This window comes from Tenebrio molitor, chromosome 5, assembly GCF_963966145.1.
Source record: "Tenebrio molitor chromosome 5, icTenMoli1.1, whole genome shotgun sequence".
Classification (NCBI taxonomy): domain Eukaryota; kingdom Metazoa; phylum Arthropoda; class Insecta; order Coleoptera; family Tenebrionidae; genus Tenebrio; species Tenebrio molitor.
In genome coordinates, this window is record NC_091050.1 from 23,023,815 (window position 1) to 23,041,994 (window position 18,180).

The 18,180-nt window shown below is 35.0% G+C and overlaps 1 protein-coding gene and 1 long non-coding RNA gene across 2 annotated transcripts; one reads left to right on the forward strand and one right to left on the reverse strand.

The window, feature by feature from the left end:
• Positions 1-1,487: 1,487 nt before the first annotated feature.
• LOC138131906 (cytochrome P450 4c3-like) lies at positions 1,488-5,802 on the reverse strand. Its single transcript, XM_069049174.1, has 7 exons — positions 5,614-5,802; positions 3,051-3,251; positions 2,817-3,002; positions 2,311-2,684; positions 2,019-2,259; positions 1,796-1,969; positions 1,488-1,746 (listed from the first exon to the last, which is right to left on the reverse strand). Exons 1-7 carry the CDS (start codon positions 5,771-5,773, stop codon positions 1,586-1,588), a joined length of 1,497 nt encoding a protein of 498 aa, XP_068905275.1. The 5' UTR covers positions 5,774-5,802; the 3' UTR covers positions 1,488-1,585.
• Positions 5,803-10,004: 4,202 nt separating this feature from the next.
• On the forward strand, positions 10,005-10,659 carry LOC138131912 (uncharacterized). Its single transcript, XR_011159946.1, has 3 exons — positions 10,005-10,236; positions 10,287-10,558; positions 10,608-10,659. It is a non-coding gene; the product is annotated as an uncharacterized lncRNA (long non-coding RNA).
• Positions 10,660-18,180: the final 7,521 nt, after the last annotated feature.

The following is an 18,180-nucleotide window of genomic DNA, read 5'->3' on the forward strand; positions in this document are numbered from 1 at the left end:
ACTGATATTTGTGCCATTTAAAGTGGTTCTATTTTATCGTTATTTAACTTAGCGTTTTTGTTCTCTTTTATTTCCTCATTGTTTAATGTTGCGGTTTGTTTTGCTTATGTTATCCTTGTTTAATGTTGCGTTTTGTTTTGTTTATTTGATCCTTGTTTAATGTTGCGCTTTGTTTTGTTGAATTTTCGCATCGTTTAATGTTACGCTTTGTTCGATTGAATTAAACTCGGGTTTTCTTTATGTTGTTGTTAAGCACCGCTAGATTTCGGAAGAGTTAAAGTAAAATGTTGTAAGTGCGCCACCATGGGAATTAGGTTTCGATCAGCAAGTCGTGGGGTTGTCTAGTAAATTTCTGGGGAGGCCACGGTTAAGTTACGGCCGTTAGCGGAGGCGGACCTAAGCCCTGCTCGATGCGGCTCTGGGATGCTGACGTGAAACCTCCGTCGCGGTTCTAGAGATCTTAGGTTTTTGTCGGTAAACGGTTGGTTGGGGAAGGCGGAGCAAGCTCTGCTCGAAGCGGCTTGGGAAGCTCATCGTACAACCCCGAGGCGCTCTGTCACTCTTTCTTGGTCGGTGAAATAGCCTGACGTTCATTATTAACCCGAGTATCTAGAAACGTCGCTGGTCTCAAGCCGATTCAGATTATTCTTCTGAGTCCCCTCGCGGCCGAGAGTTTGTTACCTCCAGCTCTAAGCTCCCGTTGGCGTACCTTGACCGCGTAGTTTCAAATAACCATTGTTTTTGTCATTAATCTAATTGTGAAATATGAGTAATACCTGGGATACGGTTTTTGAAGAGGGTTTTTCATCCGTCCCTGTCTGTAATAACTGCCTTATAATTTGTTTACTTGTTTTGCAAGTTTTAACTGTCATTTTGTCTGTCATGTGCCCGTTTTTCTGTTATTTTAAATATTGTTGCATTCATCTTGTCGTTTATCTTTGTGATGTACTCAACTAGTTAATTTCTCGTACTTCGTTAAACATAATTTCTGTCCTTTGTATTCGTTTCAATTTCTTTTTCATCAAAGTTATTACAGGCATTTTTAATAAAAGGTATTTTGCGTCCCTCACATGTGTGTTTTATTTGCGGCACTCTTCCAACTGGAACCCTCATCGTTTGCATTCCGAACCTTTTTTTCCGCCAAAAGAAAGACACAACGTAGGGCTCCTCCGATTCGATGACGATCACGACCACATTTGTTACCGTTTTGCGCAGGTTCGAATATTTGGCGGAAAAAGTAATGTATTCAAATCATTACAACTTATCAGAAAACTGTGTCATTATCGTTCAATAAAAATTACTTCGAAGCCATTTTTTTTTCGTATAAGCGATTGTGCGAAAAACGTTGTAGAATATACGGTTAGTAAGTGCCATAACTCTTTCTCGATTCTGTTATAATGCACTTACGTACTTTATATCCCAATATACTATTGTGTGGACAGAAGATAATTTTATTAGGGACATATTATTTTTTTTTAACAATTAAAGTCTTTGATTTTTTGCTTTGTTTTTGTAATCTTATACATTTCTTCATTTCGAAAAAGATTTCGTACATTGTGGTGTACTTCAGTCCATTTATAGAAGATTAATCTCTCAATTTTAAACTTATCTTTACTCCATTCGCTGATTTTAAAACAGCTTCTGCCGCCAATTGTAATTTATGTTGAGGTGTAGATGGCATTAATTCAAATTTTCGAATAATTTTCGACAATGTACTTTTCATTTCCAACATTGCAAATTTTTGACCTGCAAAATTACATGGATTATTCATTTATAGAGTCCGTATGACACTCACCTATGCAGTTTCTTGGTCCAGCACTAAACGGTATGAAACAATATGGCAATTTACCATCGATTTTTTCAAATCTGCTAGGATTGAATTGTTCTGGGTCTTCGAAGTACTTAGGATCTCGATGAATTGCGTACGCAAAAATAGTAATCGTAACACCTTCCGGAATAATGCTACCATCTACAATGTTTCCGTTAGTTTCAAAAAGTGACAAAAGATGTAATCTTACTGAATTCTACAGCTTCGTTAGTTTTCCTGCCGTAAAACGGCACAGATGGATATAGCCTCAAAGTTTCTTTAATAACTTGTTCCAAATATTTCATACTTTGCAAATCTGCATATGTGGGAGATGGATTTTCGTTTGAACCAAATAACTCTCGCTGCTCTTCTAATGCTTTAGCCTGAACTTCAGGATGATTAGCTAGGCAAAATATGGCAAAACTTATGGCCGAAGCCGTAGTGTCGTGACCCTAAAATCTCTACTATTTAACTGCGACTAATAACTAATAATTATATTTTACCTCGAACATAAATGTATCGACTTCTTCTCGTATTTCCTCTTGTGTAAGTGATCTACCGTCCACCTTGGCGTCCAGAATCAAATCAAGAAACGCTTTCTTAGTCTTGGGACCAAAATTGCCATCCTGCGTTTTCTTTGTTGCCGGATTCTTTGATTCACTTCGTTTTTTTGTAATTACGCTGTTTGTGTGTTGGTGTAAGACTTTTAAAGCCTTCTTTTCCACGTAATAATTTTTCGTCAAAGGATAAGTCAGATCAAACAATTGCAAAAAGGAAAATGAACGTTCGATAATAATTCTACACATGTCCTTTACACTGCGAACATATTCAGAATCAGAATTTTCTTGTGCATTGATTTTCGTTCCCATTGCGGTTTCTAAAACAAATTTTATAAAGTCACACGTCTGATAATCTTTTCACGTGATGACAATCATTATGACAACTTTTTGAGTTACTTTTTTAATTATAATTTTAAACCATCTAGGTAATAACTGATCAATATACTCACCGCAAATGATATCCAAAGTACAGAGCGTGACGAAAGGGTAAATGTCAACGCTCTTTTTTCCCACTTCTTTTTCGAGCTTTTGAATCAGGGTGTTCCCTCCAGACTCAAAGACGTCGATGAACTGTTCTAAAATTTGAAAATGAAACGCTGGTGTTAAAATTCTTCTATGTTTTTTCCATTTGGGGCCTAGAAAAATTGTTATGCTCCATTTTTCTTTTAATTTTGTTCAATTACCATCGCTGGTTAATAAGCCAGTTCCCAACCATGGGCGAGCGTAATCGTAATCCTCAGTCTTGTTTAATATTTTCGTAGAACTTAAAACACATTCCAAGAATTTGTAATCGGAAACCAACAAGCCTTTACGAATTGGACCACCATGCAGTAGTAGTACTCCTCCATACTTGTTTACAAAATTTAGCATAACATCTATGAAAGCTGTTGAGAAAGTGAAAATTTATTTTGTTTACTAACGTCACTATGTGACTTCATTGACAAGGTAAAAATATCACTTTATCTGATTAACCAGGTGAAGTTGCTCCTTTATGTGCCGAGTAATACAGAGTGTCCCCAAAAAAGAAGACGAGTCCATAACTCCGTTATTTATCGGAAGATTTTAATTAACAGGACACCAAATTAAATAGTTGTTAATAGGCTATAAAATGGCCTAATAAATTCAAGTATAGCCCCATGGGCTTCAACGGTAAACTGTCAAAAAAAAATTTTTCAAATGGGATTACATATCTTTTTTTAGTAATTCTGATAGAGATTTTTATTCTGAAAACAACAGTGTATCACAAGTATACACTTAAATACCAAAAATTCACAAAAAAAAAATGTAAAAAATCGCTACTAAGTATCGTCTATGTTCCATTTTGCGCTAAACATTGGCGGCATATCTGCGCAACCCACATGTTATTATTTATCATTTGTTTTTCCAGCTACCTTAATTTGGTTATTACATTGTAAGGCAATGCATTTTGATAGCTTTTCGCTTTGTGCTCGTCATTTGTTTCAAAAGTTAGTGTTATTTTTTTTTATGTGAAGTTATATTTGTGATACATTGTTGTTTTCAGAACTAAAATCTCTATCAGAATTACTAAAAAAAAGTACGTAATCCTATTTAAAAAAAAATATTTTGACAGTTTAGTCTTGAAGCCCTTGGAGCTATACGTGAATTTATTAAGCCGTTTTGTAGCCTATTAACAACCATTTAATTTGGTGTATAGATAATTAAAATCCTCCGATAAATAAGGGAGCTATGGACTCGTCTTTTTTTTGGGGACACCCTGTATAAAAAAAAAGTTCTATCGTTGCTACAACCTCACCACTGAAAAAGCATACACTTACATTTTGCTTGTGTAGATCAGATTTATTATTACCTGATGTCACTGTCAGTGGCAGGTTGTTGAAATAATTCGATTTCAGTCAGTAAAAGTGTACTTAATGCTCCCTCTAATGTTACTGTTATCAACATAATGGGTATAGTTCTTTATTTTCAAGGTTTATTGTGGATTCTTTTAAGTTTGGTATAATCAAAATTCGTTTGTAAATTCTTACCCGATTCTTAACTTAATATGGGTAAACATGGAAACAGATATCAAGTAAATTTACACAGCCAAAAATTGCAAAAATTAATTTATTCTACGATCGTGCAAAAAGTGAGTGTTCATTGCATTGTTTTTAGTGAAAAAAAGTGCCTCTTAATTGCACTAGTGCGATAAAGTCTTTATTGCACGCATCTGTCAACAGTCTGTCTACGATCGTGCAAAAAGTGATTATTTATTGCATTTTTCACACAGGACGCACAGGACTGAACTGTTGTTTATCGTTGTTTGTTTCTCTTTTTTTTTTGTTCGATGGTAGAAAAAATGTTGTATGCAACACGTGCAAAAAGTGTTATTGCACTTGACGTGTTGTCCCACTCGCCTGCGGCTCTTGGGACAATTTTCACGTCTCGTGCAATAATCATTCACTTTTTGCCCCTGTTGCATAAATAACTATCAAGACTTGTATGCTTTTTCCGTGAACAGATGTGTATCTCTATAGAAACAATAGAAACCATTTTGAAGTGGCCTTTTTTTGTAACCCGACTTGAAATACTTCAAATCCTAGGAGTTGAAATGTTCACAGGCGGCACGACCGAGCCAAATGTAAGGTTATTTGAAGCATTTCTCACGATTTATTTATCAATAATTACACGAAAAATTTAATAATAAAATCAAAAATAGCAAGATGGCCGTTCAACATTAGAAAGTATACTTTAGACTTTAGTAGATGTCACTAATACTATCGGACACTCAAATACTAATACATAGTAATAATATTGCAACAAGAGAACTGGTGCCTTAAAATTTGAAAATTGTCATTTTACTGTAACTGCAGCAAAAGAAAATAAATGAGTTCATGTCCGATTTTTTTTGTGATCCGCTTGAAGATAAAATAGTGTTAAGCCCAGAGATTGAAGACCAAGATAAAGTAGAGTCGATTCATTCTTAACGATATAACCAACTATTAAACAAAATAAAAATATTTAGATTCAACTACAGTTCAACAAAACTTCCTTTAAACTTATGTTCAGTAATGCAAATAATCTAAAGTTAAATCTATCGAATTATTATGAGCCAGCGAGTTTACACAAAATTGTTTTTAATTGTAATGAAAATGACAAAATTCATATTCTTCTCTTTTTTCCTTAATTATTTAATTCTCTCTTTTTGTAGGATAAGAAATTATTTAACTTGTCTTTCCGGATGTGTACGAATCAGTTGAGTATGTATTCGAATAAATTGCAACTTACTTGTTGTGGAACCAATTTCCAGAATATTGCCAAATATCGGAAGAGGAGGAGGTCCGGGAATATTTTTATAAAAATCTTTGTTTTTATTTTTCTGACGAAACCACAATATTAGAATACCGATTAACAGAACTGACAAGAATATTTCTAATATCAGAGCCATTTCACGGCATTCAATACTAATCAAAATGAGAGATACTCGTATATCGAATGCTATATTTGGTGTACTCACAATTTATGTAGAAAACAATGATGCGACATTTTTTTGTGTTTATCAATCATACTGATAACTCTTCTATTTATCAATGTGTATTCAACAAGCAATGAAATGTTATCTATATAAAGGGTGAACTGTTAGCATAATACACAAAACGACCTTGTCTCAAATACAATGATGAAAAATTGATAAACTTAAAAATCCTCTTTTAACTTTCAATCAATTTTGGAATTCAGAAAAATGTTTAAACCTACTTGCGAATATAGTATATGACGGTATTAGGCCGATATGGGTTATATAATAGACGAGGTTGAGATATTGTAAAATCGAGACGGAGCCGAGATTTTATAATCAACCGAGTCTGTTATATCCATATCGGCCGTATGTTGTTTTATAGTTTTCTTTATACCAATAATACTTAACATTTAACGATGATTTATTTGTAAGATTAACATTTCTCTTTTCTTCAAAAATTAAATTTAGTTGTCATTTGTGCCGTAACCGTAGCAACGGCAGTAAAAATAACGACCTCGGTCTGATAATTTTGAATAACGGCCTAGACTGTTTTATAGGTGTCACATCAATCAAGCATTGAGTACTGATAAATCCTAACAATAGTATGGTATAAAGAAAACATATTTTATGCATTATAAGATGCATTAAAATGTTTTGATGTCTTTTTTATTTCGATCTATATTGAAGTTTCAAGAAAACGAAATTTCTTTCACTTGTAGCAAAAATTTACAATAAAATGTCATCTTCCTAGGAATTGTTTTTTGGATTTAGAATTCCTTATAAACTCTATCCATTTTCAATGTATACTACTAAATCTAGTGATTTTTGTAACTTTTGTGGTGTAATAGGATACAACTTTTTTCTACTGTAAATGCAATGTCACAGATAATAATTCAGGTTATGTGTATTTTGAAGAGGTTATGATGTACGATTATTGTCATTTTTGACAAATCTCTAATCGAGTCCCGCAATCCATGCCCGCAATTAAGCAAAGTAAACTAGTTATATAGAAATATTAACAAATTTCAATAATAATTCACAATATACACAAATAACACTGGTCCGCACCAAAATCCTCGCACCAGAAAGTACGTGGTCTCTATAAAATTTGGTACACTGAATCCAAATCAGGACGTCAAATTCTTCTCCGCACCATTTTTATACAGAAAAACGTTTTTTGTAAAAATACTTAGGTTTGGTTAAAAACTGTATTATTTATTTTTAGGAAAGTAGCTGACAAAAGTTTGCAACCCCCATCTTTCAGTTCCTTCAACCTATTTGGTGAATATGAAAGAGGAGTATGACACCATAAACCTTTTGCTCGATAAAATTCAATACCGAAATTATCTTTTGAACATTTATGATGATCTTGAGATTGTTAACGGGGCTGGCTACAAAACGGTTACACAAAGTTTTGTTATTTTTTATATGCTTTAGATAGCATAGCAGGAAAAACATACCAGAAGGACAAAAATGGTAGATACTGTAACGGTCCGAATAGGTTCGATAAATTAAGAATTTTAATTTTAAAATAATTTCAACGAAATAATTTAAATACCGTTCATTTGCGACGGAAATGCTGGTCAGTTGTAAATTTTATTGAAGCCGTATCGGCACCACATTCCTCAAGTGAAATCTGCCAACCTTTCTTTGAAAATGCAGGTACATGTCCTGTCCGAACACAACACAAGATAACAGTTTTTATGGGAAAAGAAACATTGCAAAATTTACTCGTTCGACAATTTGGGGAGTCCAGTTAAAATCAGGGGATAATTGAATTAATGAATTTGATGTTAGCAGGTTTCAAATTGAGAGAGCAACAAAATTAATGTTCATTAGGTTAATTTACTTTTTTTAGCATTCTCAAATTTGTGGCATATTGTTATTAAAGGGCGAGAATTGCAAATTAAAAACGTTTGCACTTTTAGTTAGAAAAGTAACAAAGCAAAGTAGAAAGGGAGTCGATAGAAAACACAGAGGACCGGGTAACGGTAAAGCCAGGTAGTCGTAGAAATCAGACGTGTGAGTGAGAGAGAGAGAGAATGAAATTTACGAAGTAATTATTAATTAGAACGGTTTTGGGGAATGAAACCAATGTAGAACAATTTTTAGAAGTAGCAGATCAACGGAATTTAGTTGCATGACATGACAATTACGTAACAGCGTTTCAAGCCCAATTTAGGTTTCAAAATAAGGTTAATTCGTTTCATTTTAATTCTGTTTGTTTCATTTTAATTATGTTTGATTCATTTTAATTATGTTTGTTTCATTTTTCTGTTTGTCTCATTTTTAATTATGTTGGATTCATTTTAATTATGTTTGATTCTTGGTGCTGATTTTTATTATTGTATAGAGTCGGTAATTCAGTGTTCCTGTTAATTCTGTTTGTTCCATTTTTTAGATTGTGGTTGTTTCTTTATGTTGAGGTTTATTATTGTATAGAGTCAGTAATTAAGTGTTCTTTTTCAGAGTTCTAATTTGACAACAAATTTTGTACATTCGGTCTGGTCCTAACAAAATTCTAAATTTAAACATTTAAATTAATGGTGGAAAACGGAAACTGTAATTTCAAAAGTTTTAGAGATATCGAAAGGGTGTCGCGGTCGGCGTAAAGTAGAACCGAGCTGATTGGTCACTTTGATCAAGTAGGGGTTGCGAAAGTGGGGTGCGCCAGAAATGAGAAAACCGATTGCGGCACGGGAAACAGGGCTTTTTTGATTCACTCGGGGTTTGATCTCCAAAGTAGCCGGAGGTACGTTCAGTACTTCCAGCAGCCATTTTGTGACCACGTTCTTTACATTCACAAGGTAAATTATTTCTCTAATTCTGGTACATTATTTGTAGTCGTGATTTAATTAGTCAACCAGCATTTAGTTCTTTATCGTATTAATTTCTTTATCGCGAAGTATGTGATCTTCTTGCATTTACCGATTGGGGAACCGTGCTTTCATCAAGGGGAACTAGTATAAATTCATTATAAAACATTTTTATTTATTATGTATGTTTTGGAGTCTCGAGATCGGGAAGCTACCGCCAGTGTCCATCGCACTCAATTAGCTGTGGTCCGGCGTAAGAGCACAAAATTCAGCCGCGTCACCCCCAAGGGGGCCAGCGACCAAACTAGGCCAGCTGACACGTGAAGAGAGGTACCCTTTGGCCCTGTTAGAACCTTTTTTCCCTTTTATTTTCGACCACCGGAGTAGACCGGGGTGATCTATGAGATTCCAGGGCATCGCGTCGGGTTCAATTTAATTGGGGTAATTGAAATCTAAATCGGATCACATAGTTCGCATCTCAAACTTCCATAATGCTGTTCGCGCCAGAAACTTCTGTATTTGCCCAGCGTAGTCATTTATTCATGAGTCAGGTCTCAATTCGAGGGCCGCGAGTCAAATCTCATTAGGTCAAATTTCCACCAACTTCTGTTATCAAATTCATTTATTTATTTCTATAATTTGTTGGGACCAAACGCCACCACAGTAAATGTACGCGAATCGCGAAATTCGCGGTGTGGAAATGGTTTCCGCATACAAATGGCGGCCTCAGTGCATTACCCAAATCTTCCTCATACAGTAATGCCCTATGGTTAATTAATTTAACACTGATGACATGGTAAACAACTGATTATTTAGCTCGAAATAGTCATTTGTATTTCAAGGCCGCGAAATAATTTTTTAACGTACCGAGAGAAAAATTGTCGCCGAGACCGCTTGCGGCCGAAACAGGCAATTTCGAGGAAGTTGAAGAATTTCGCGGATGTTAAAGAATTTCACGGCTAAGGTGTACACAACGTTTTTTGTGCAACCGAATATTAGTAATTATTAATGTATTATAAAATGAACAAGTAAAATTTACTTCCCTGTTAATAATAGTATATTAAAAAACAAGTTTCATAAGAGCACTCTTGAAGCACGAATTCAAGTTTAAAGACCGAGTGGCGTAGCCGCGAGTTAGTTTGAAGAATGAGTTTTAATTTTAAAAGTGAAAATTTGATTTAGTCGTCTTTTGTTTTATTCAAATTCTGTCACAAAACACGAATATGGAAGATGATCAAGATAATCTTGCATGTACGCCCCCTGAAATACATGAAATTGCAGATCGTGGCAAACTCAATGCTGATCTAATCCGACCACCATCTCGGGAGAAATGTACAGACTGTCTATAAAAGAATGTGGGATCGCAGAGCGCTCTGGAATTTGAATTTGCCAACCCCTTTAAATTCGTCAACTACTAACCGCCAAATTGTCAAATATATTCACAAGCTGTCAACACGAAATCAACTTAACCTCATTTACGCTTCGAAGTCCTGTTTTATTGTTTCTTGCGTTCCTGGTCTGCTTATTGTTTAAAAAAACTTTTTTCAAAGCTAGAGAACTTCCGGTGGTGTTACAAAGGTATTGTCTTTATCTGTTTTTATAATTTTACAACCTCTCAAATATTTTAGAAGTAATTGCTAAAATGGTGTTCACACTTGAACAAAATAAGTTCCTTATGATGTCTTATTACCGCAACGGGCAACGGTGTTAAAAGAGAGTCAGGGAATGGACATACAGCATTCAAGCTTGCAAAGAAGAATTTTTAGCCAAGTACCTGGACCAAAATGTTTTAGAAAAGTCCCACACAGCTCACATACATCGAATTGTTAATCATTTTGTTACTACCGGTAGTGTTGGAGCTAGATAATTTCCGGTGGTGTTACAAAGTTATTGTCTTTAGGTATCTGTTTTTATATTGAAAATCAGAATAATTTTATAACCTCACAAAGAAGTAATTGCTAAAATAGTCTTCACACTTGAACAAAATAAGTTTCTTATGATTAGCTAAGTACCTGCACCAAAATGTTTTAGAAAAGTGCCTCACAGCTCACATACATCAAATTTTTAATCGTTTTGTTACTACCGGTAGTGTTGAAAAGGGGAAATCGTCAGGTCGTCCCAAGGTGATGGAAAATGTAGTTGAAAATATACTAGATCATTTAGAAGCACAACCGAGAACTTACCTACTAGACTGTCTCATCAAATTGCAGTACTTACATGCCATAAAGTTGTTAGAGGAGAACATGCATTTACATCCATACAACTGTACAATAGCTGCTCCTTAATGATCCTGAAAGCTGCATAAATTATTGTAATTGGTTTCAGAATAATCTGTTCACCTGACTTTTCTGTGTTCAGCTATGTGAAAAGTGAAGTGTATAAATGAGAAATTAATAATTTAAACGAGTTAATAGAAGAGATTACCACCGTCTGTTGTAACATCAAGAGAGTGAGAAAATATCCAGAGCAAAATGGAGGATACTTCGAACCATTCCTTTAATTTATATTGTTACTTTTTTAACTGAATCACTGATGTTATTCACCTTCTTAAGTAATATATATTATCAATTAATAACATAATTACATAAACATTTTTGTTTTACAATACAAAAATTTCCGATAATATTGCGGAATCTGGAAAAGTGCCCCGAATGCTTGCAGCGTTTCCACGTTGAATGGCAAGGGAAATCCTCTCGAAAAGAAATTTCTTTGATTTTGAATCGCCTGATTCCGCGATAAGTCGGTTTCCGATGACATTAATGAAATCGATGGCTTCTTTGCACCAAGGGCCTAACGTTTCAAATGCTAAACCTTTAAACACGTAGTTTGACGAAATGATTGAACTATATTTGCTATGTTTGCATTTGCAAGCCATTTCAGCGGCAGAACCTGAGACTTCAGATGATTTCAAAACGTAACTGTCTGCAAGTGTATCTACAACAGTAACGTCCCAAACCAAAGGTTGACCTTTAATCCACGGTACTAAAGTCATCCCATCTGGGCGTTTTCCGTCATCCCGAGACAGTCCGTTTGGTTCTAAAGTTGAATTCACATGAATTGAAGTTAAAGACCGGTTGATAATGGAATTAATTTCAGTGTGTCTTGAAAATCTACCACTGCTTTTGAAACAACTTAGACCGTGGGTGCCAATTTCGTCAACTTTCGCATTGCATTTGCAAATATGAGGTGTACAAAGATTACAACCCAATCTTAAACCAATACAAACTTGGAAGGAAGTGTTATCTAAAAGAGTACCAATATTAGGAGAAGGTATTGCATGTAACCAAGATCCTGATTCTCTACATTGCAAAGCTTTAAAACGAGCCAAGTCTCTAGGTGAATTAAAGATTAAGTCATTGGCAATTATTCCTTTGATATTAATATTATCCCAATTCTTCTGAAATTGTGGAATTGTTGGTATTTCGTTCTCATTTGCTACACCCCAGACTGCTAAAGCTTCATCATAATGGTGAATATTAAGCTCATTATCCTTTGAGTTTAGTAATAAAGAAACAAGCTTTTTAACCCCATTAATTGAAGATAGGAAAGCAGGGAGGCAAATATCGGAAATGCGACGAATGCCCAGACCACCAAATCTAATCGGTAAAGTGGACTGACGCCATTGTAAATCAGTTAAACGTAAATTAAGTATTCTCTCTAAACAAGACTTTAAAGAAGAATCAATTGAATTAACATAATTAGAAAATTTCCAAAATGGAGTTGTTCTTAATAAAAAATTAAATTTTGGTATGAAAAGACAGTTTTTGATTAAAGTATAAGCCACGTGTCTGTTAAGGAGTTCAGCTTTGTTTAAAAGATTTTCAACTGTAATTATAGTTTTTTAGACGGTGTTTTTGAAACCTTGGTCAAAAATTGGAGAGCCTAAAAGAGATAAACTTTCCCGGTCACAGATTTTAATGCCTGGTGCTAAATTTTGAAATTCCTTTATGACTTTTAAGTCTGTGTCTCCAGAACAGCAAAAGATCTCGCATTTGTTAAAGTTTAATTCAAGGCCAATTTCCTGAGATAAATTTATAACTTTCTTAAAGTCGGATAAAACTACTTCTGGGTAATCAGCTAAGGTTCCATCATCTAAATACCATATATTCATTTGAGAATCCAAAGATAAAATAATTGGTTGAATGGCCACGGTTTTGATCGTTATTAACAAAGGTTCGTGTGGTATGAATTGCTGCTTCGCATCCTCGTTTAGTTGCAACTCCAAGTTGGTGTGGAGATAAATACGAATTTACAATATTTCGACTTTGAAAACAGGCTAGCTTTGAGGTCAATCTTCGCAAACAGTTTCCGATAGCGATCGGTCTAAGTCCTCCATCTTTCTTGTTAAGGGCACATAAAGACGCACCATACAATAAATGGCAGATTTCTGAAGGAAGTTGCCCAGATAATAAAAAATTGCACAGTTTGGTTAAAGCTCTTAGTGCCTTCTGACCTACTTCACCCGCTGACAAAGATATGATATCTTTCAAGTATTGTGGTCTCATGCCATCTAAACCTGGTGAAAAACCGGCAGGAAATGAATTGATAGCTTCTCCAACGTTTTGCTCATTGACTATTAAACTAATGTCTCCTGGTTTGGAAGGGTCTGGAAAAAAAAGTTCTCGAGATGGTAAAGGATGTTTTTTTTTTAAGTTCTTCAGCAACATCTTCGTTGAATGAAGCTAATGAGTCATCCGAGGACAATAATTTAACAGCTCCTCTGATATCAAAATCGGCTACTTTTGCTTCTACTTTCTTAGCTAATGATAAATTTGTACGTTTCTTAGAACCAGTTCGTATTTGAGGTACTTCAAAATTAGAAAGATTTTCTTTTATATGCTTATTCAACGACTTATCAGATTTCTCTGCTACATTGAAAGCTCTATACGAAAAAAGCAAAAGATTCTCAAAGGATGACAATGATTTGGTCGAAAGACAATTATTAATAATGGAACTTAATTTATCTGCAGCTAAATGTCTACAAGCTTTTGGAATTCTTCTAATAGTTGGTAACTGAAGTTTCAAATTAATTAGCAATTTTGTTATTGAATCGGTTGAAGAAGAAGTAGAAGAAGTTGATAGATTATTATCGACATGATACTTATCTACGTGAATTTTCAATCTGTTGTTATCCTTAAATGATTTTCCAGGACATACAGTACAACGTATCGTTGAGATCCATCAGGTTGACTATCTTCTGATCCGGATTGTTTCTCATAATCCATGGAAGTAGGTGGAGTTTGATGGATTGTTTCATTTTTCCTTCTTGTTTTCTCAATTTTTGAGGAAAATGATTCACACAAAAAAGATTGTCCCATTAGTCCATGGATTCTTGTTCTATGAATTTTAAGACCCTTTTCATTTTTAAAGTTCCTGTTGCACTCTTCACATTGAAAAACTAATTTATCTTCATAAATTTTATTTTGACATTTCTTGACATTTCCGAATTTTTGGTCAAGATTTATATTAACGTTCGAAGGACCTGCGTCGGTTAAATCTTTATCACTAATTTTCCAGTGGGTAGTTCGTAAACGAAATCTTGAGTCTTGAGGATATTTAAATTCAAAAAAACTATCATTTTCGTCAAGAGAAATATTAGATGATGTTGACATAGGCAGGGCATACTTAAGTGTTTAATAAATACATAATTTGTTGAGAGTGTTGAGACTTGTCAATAATGCATTTCATTAATTTATTTTTATTTAATTTTTTTGCAAGCATTAATTTTGTCAAGCTACGCAATAGGCAACCAGTAAAACCAGTTTGTTCTGGGGTTGCACATCGTAGATCAGGCTAATATTATTCGATTTCTGGTGAAAGAGTCGGCACACAATCAAAGCCTACTTGGATGCCACAATCATTTATACATAGACACGCTGTATATAATTTCTACATAATTGCTCCTGGTGAAAAGTTCTGAGTTCGCTAGAGGACGAATTATAAATTGTTATTGTAAGTTAGGTATGACTGTATGTCACTAGGTGTTACCGTTTTCGATGCAATGAAATCACGAATTTGAGAATGGGAGATATCGAACATTTGGGCTCTGCTATCTTAGTAAACGTTCATGATCTAAAAATCACAAATTGCGATCATTGACCTTTTTGGGAAAGTTTTACCTGGAGATTTGCTGAAACTACATCGAATAATTTAGGTAGTGTTGTAGACAAGTATTATGAAAATTTCAAGTACCAATAATATTACAAGGGAAGTGGGAATGAAAATTGTAACATTAATGTAACTGTAGGAAAAAAATTAATGAGTTTATGTCCGATTTCTTTTTTGTGTGATCCACTTGTAGTCCAGTCAATATAAACATAAAAAAGGGTCCGACCTTGCAAAAGGTCATGTAGTTCTGATTTTTTAATATGTTGTTTGGACCTCAGCCAAGAGTAAAACACCAAATTTGCAACTTCGAAAGACTTGTGCGCGCTGCGTGGTAGCCAAAGAACAACAAAATTTTTGCACTATTTTCAGTTTTTGCTCAATATCTCCTAAGATATGAGTCTCACAGAAAAAGTTGAAGTTACCTTTTTTAAACTAGATTAAATTCGCTACAATTTGGGGTGCAAGCGAACTTTGTGCATGCAGCAGTTTCCGAGATAGAGCTCTTTAAAAATTGGGTATTTTTTCCAAAAAGTGAAAATTTTTTGTTTACGTCTCTTATTTTATTAAATATCGTCAAAAATACTCGCCCCATGAGGAAAGTCATGGGCAATGAATTTGAAGTGTATTTATTTAGCTTTAAATTGAGATCTGACGGGCAGCTGCAGGTCCAATGCTTCTCTCAAAAGTGGCATATAACCGAAAACCTCGAAAGATGGAATTTGGGATAAATAAATGAAAACAAGTTTTCAGCGCATCAAACATCACGTATAGGGCCTAAACCGATCAAATAAGTTATTTTAACGTAATTTAGTATAATGTGTGGTTAACAACTTGAAGAGAGTCTGTGAAGTTGGTGGAGAAATACTGCCCTCAGCGCCAGACTTGTTCTGGTTCTGATTGTATGGAAAATCATCGAACACCCCAAGTATGCTCGTTTGGAACGGGTTCATGGAGCAGGCGACAAGTGGTCTTGATTTTGATCGACCAAGAATTATTTTCCTCTCATTCATTGGCGCGCTTTAATTTGAGCTCCGGCGGGTACATGTCCTGGCATATAACAAGTACATATGTTTATCATGAACCCCATTTTTACGGTCCACTGTACTAGCTCACTGCTGAAAATTTCAGGCACATGTGCCAATCCACCGTAGCTTTTCATAAACCACATCAGTAATCAAATCTGACCATAGGCCGGGCCAAAATTTATCGGATCGGCGGATTGTCAAATTTTGTTCTATGAATATCTTAAACTCAGTCGAATCCATCCGCTGTTCTAGAGCCATCATATCTTGCAAATATAAGTGGGCACTCTTTGTGAAGAAATAGTGACCAACTGAATGAAAACAAGGTAGCATTTTATCGATAGTATACAGGTGAAGGTTCTTAATCACCCTGACGCTCTGCCTGGATGAATAGTTTTACGGGAGTAGACGTGTGAAAATACTGGTCCCACAGCTTTGATTACCTTCCAAATTATGCAATGCAGTTTTGAATTTGGCTCTTAGGCTTTGGTAAGTCCTATTTTCCTTTACAAACAAGATGAGAGACCTCTCACTATCACGTAGCTTATTCTCAGTTTCAGCTCTATCTTTCCCAGTCAAGTCTACCTCATCCAAAATAATGCCAGCCAATATCAGATTGGTCAAAATGTGTGCTCGTACAGCTCGTGAATAGGCATGACCATTCAGCATCTTGTCCAGGCCTGTGATCTGTATAAATAGTCATAAATAGCGCCTTCAAGCAACTTCCTGCCATTATTGCACCGATACAACCCATGAATGACATGAGGAGATGGAACTCTCCAAGCCTCACAACCATGCAGCTTAACTCAGAATGCTGGCCACCCTCAACAATATCTCTGGCCTTAAAGAACAGTGGTTGATCAAAAGTAACGAAGCAGGTTTTTTGAAAATGACTTTTACTTCTCTCACTGGCTTCAAAAAGTGATATGAACACTGTAACGTAATCAGTAGGTGGGATGCGGATAAATGAGAGGAAATTAATTTTTGAGCCATAAAAATCAAGACCACTTGTCACCTGCTTAATGAACCCGTTCCAAAGGAGCATACTTGGGGTACTTGATGATTTTCTATACAATCAGAATAAGTATGGCGCTGAGCTGTTAACCACATATACTAAATTACGTTAAAATAACTTATTTGATCGGTTTAAGGCCTATACGTGATGTTTGATGCGCTGAAAACTTGTTTTCATTTATTTATCCCAAATTCCATCTTTCGAGGTTTTCGGTTATATGCCACTTTTGAGAGAAGCATTGGACCTGCAGCTGCCCGTCAGATCTCAATTTAAAGCTAAATAAATACACTTCAAGTTCATTGCCCATGACTTTTCTCATGGGGCGAGTATTTTTGACGATATTTAATAAAAAAAGAGAAATAAACAAAAAAATTTCACTTCTTGGAAAAAAATTTCAATTTTTGAAGAGCTGTATCTCGGAAACTGCTGGACGCACAAAGTTTGCTTAGACCTCAAACTAAAGTGAATTTAATCTAGTTTAAAAAAGATAACTTCAACTTTTTCTGTTAGACTCATATCTTAAGAGATATTGAGCAAAAACTGAAAACAGTGCGAAAACTTTGCTGTTCTACGGCTACCACGCAGCGCGCACAAGTCTTTCGAAGTTGCAAATTTGGTTTTTTACTCTTGGCTGAGGTCCAAAGAACATATTAAAAAATCAGAACTACATGACCTTTTGCCAGGTCGAATGTTTATATTGACTGGACTATTGAAGATAAAATAGAATATAGCATTCAGAGTAGAAGCTAGAAGGTCTTTTTGTGCTTCGCCCAGTTGCCGACCTCGATTGCGTCTCGGTCTTCAATTTCTGAGCTTGGCAAAAAAGACTCACTTTTACTCTTTATGATATAATATACTATTTTAGAAAAAAGAGAAAATCAATCGTCAGAATATGTTTATTTCCGACCGTAATTTTTTTTACAACTGATTTGTACAGTGATGTTCAAATAAATCTGAGACAACTCCTTTTTGGGATTTTAAATGTGACTTGAAACAGTTAATTAACATTTTATTAAAAAAAATATTTTGGCTAAAATTAACAATTCAGTGGTTGTTATTTTATTATCATTATAATAAATAAAAACCATGGAAATATTGTTCAATGTTCAGCCCACATTGCGTTACACTCGAAAAAAAAAATTGTCCTAGATTTATCTAAACATGACATACAGGTAGGCCGTGCCAAACCCAAATAACCACCACCTATTGAATTAAGTTGGTGAAAACAAAATTACACTAAGTGTATAATGTCAATTTTGATATTACTAGGTTGCTAGACCAATCAAATCTAAGTACACAACGTGCCGGTTGATTTTCTGGGTAGAATGCAGTGTTGGTGGTTATTTGGTCTTGGCAAAGACTATACATCTTTATCTA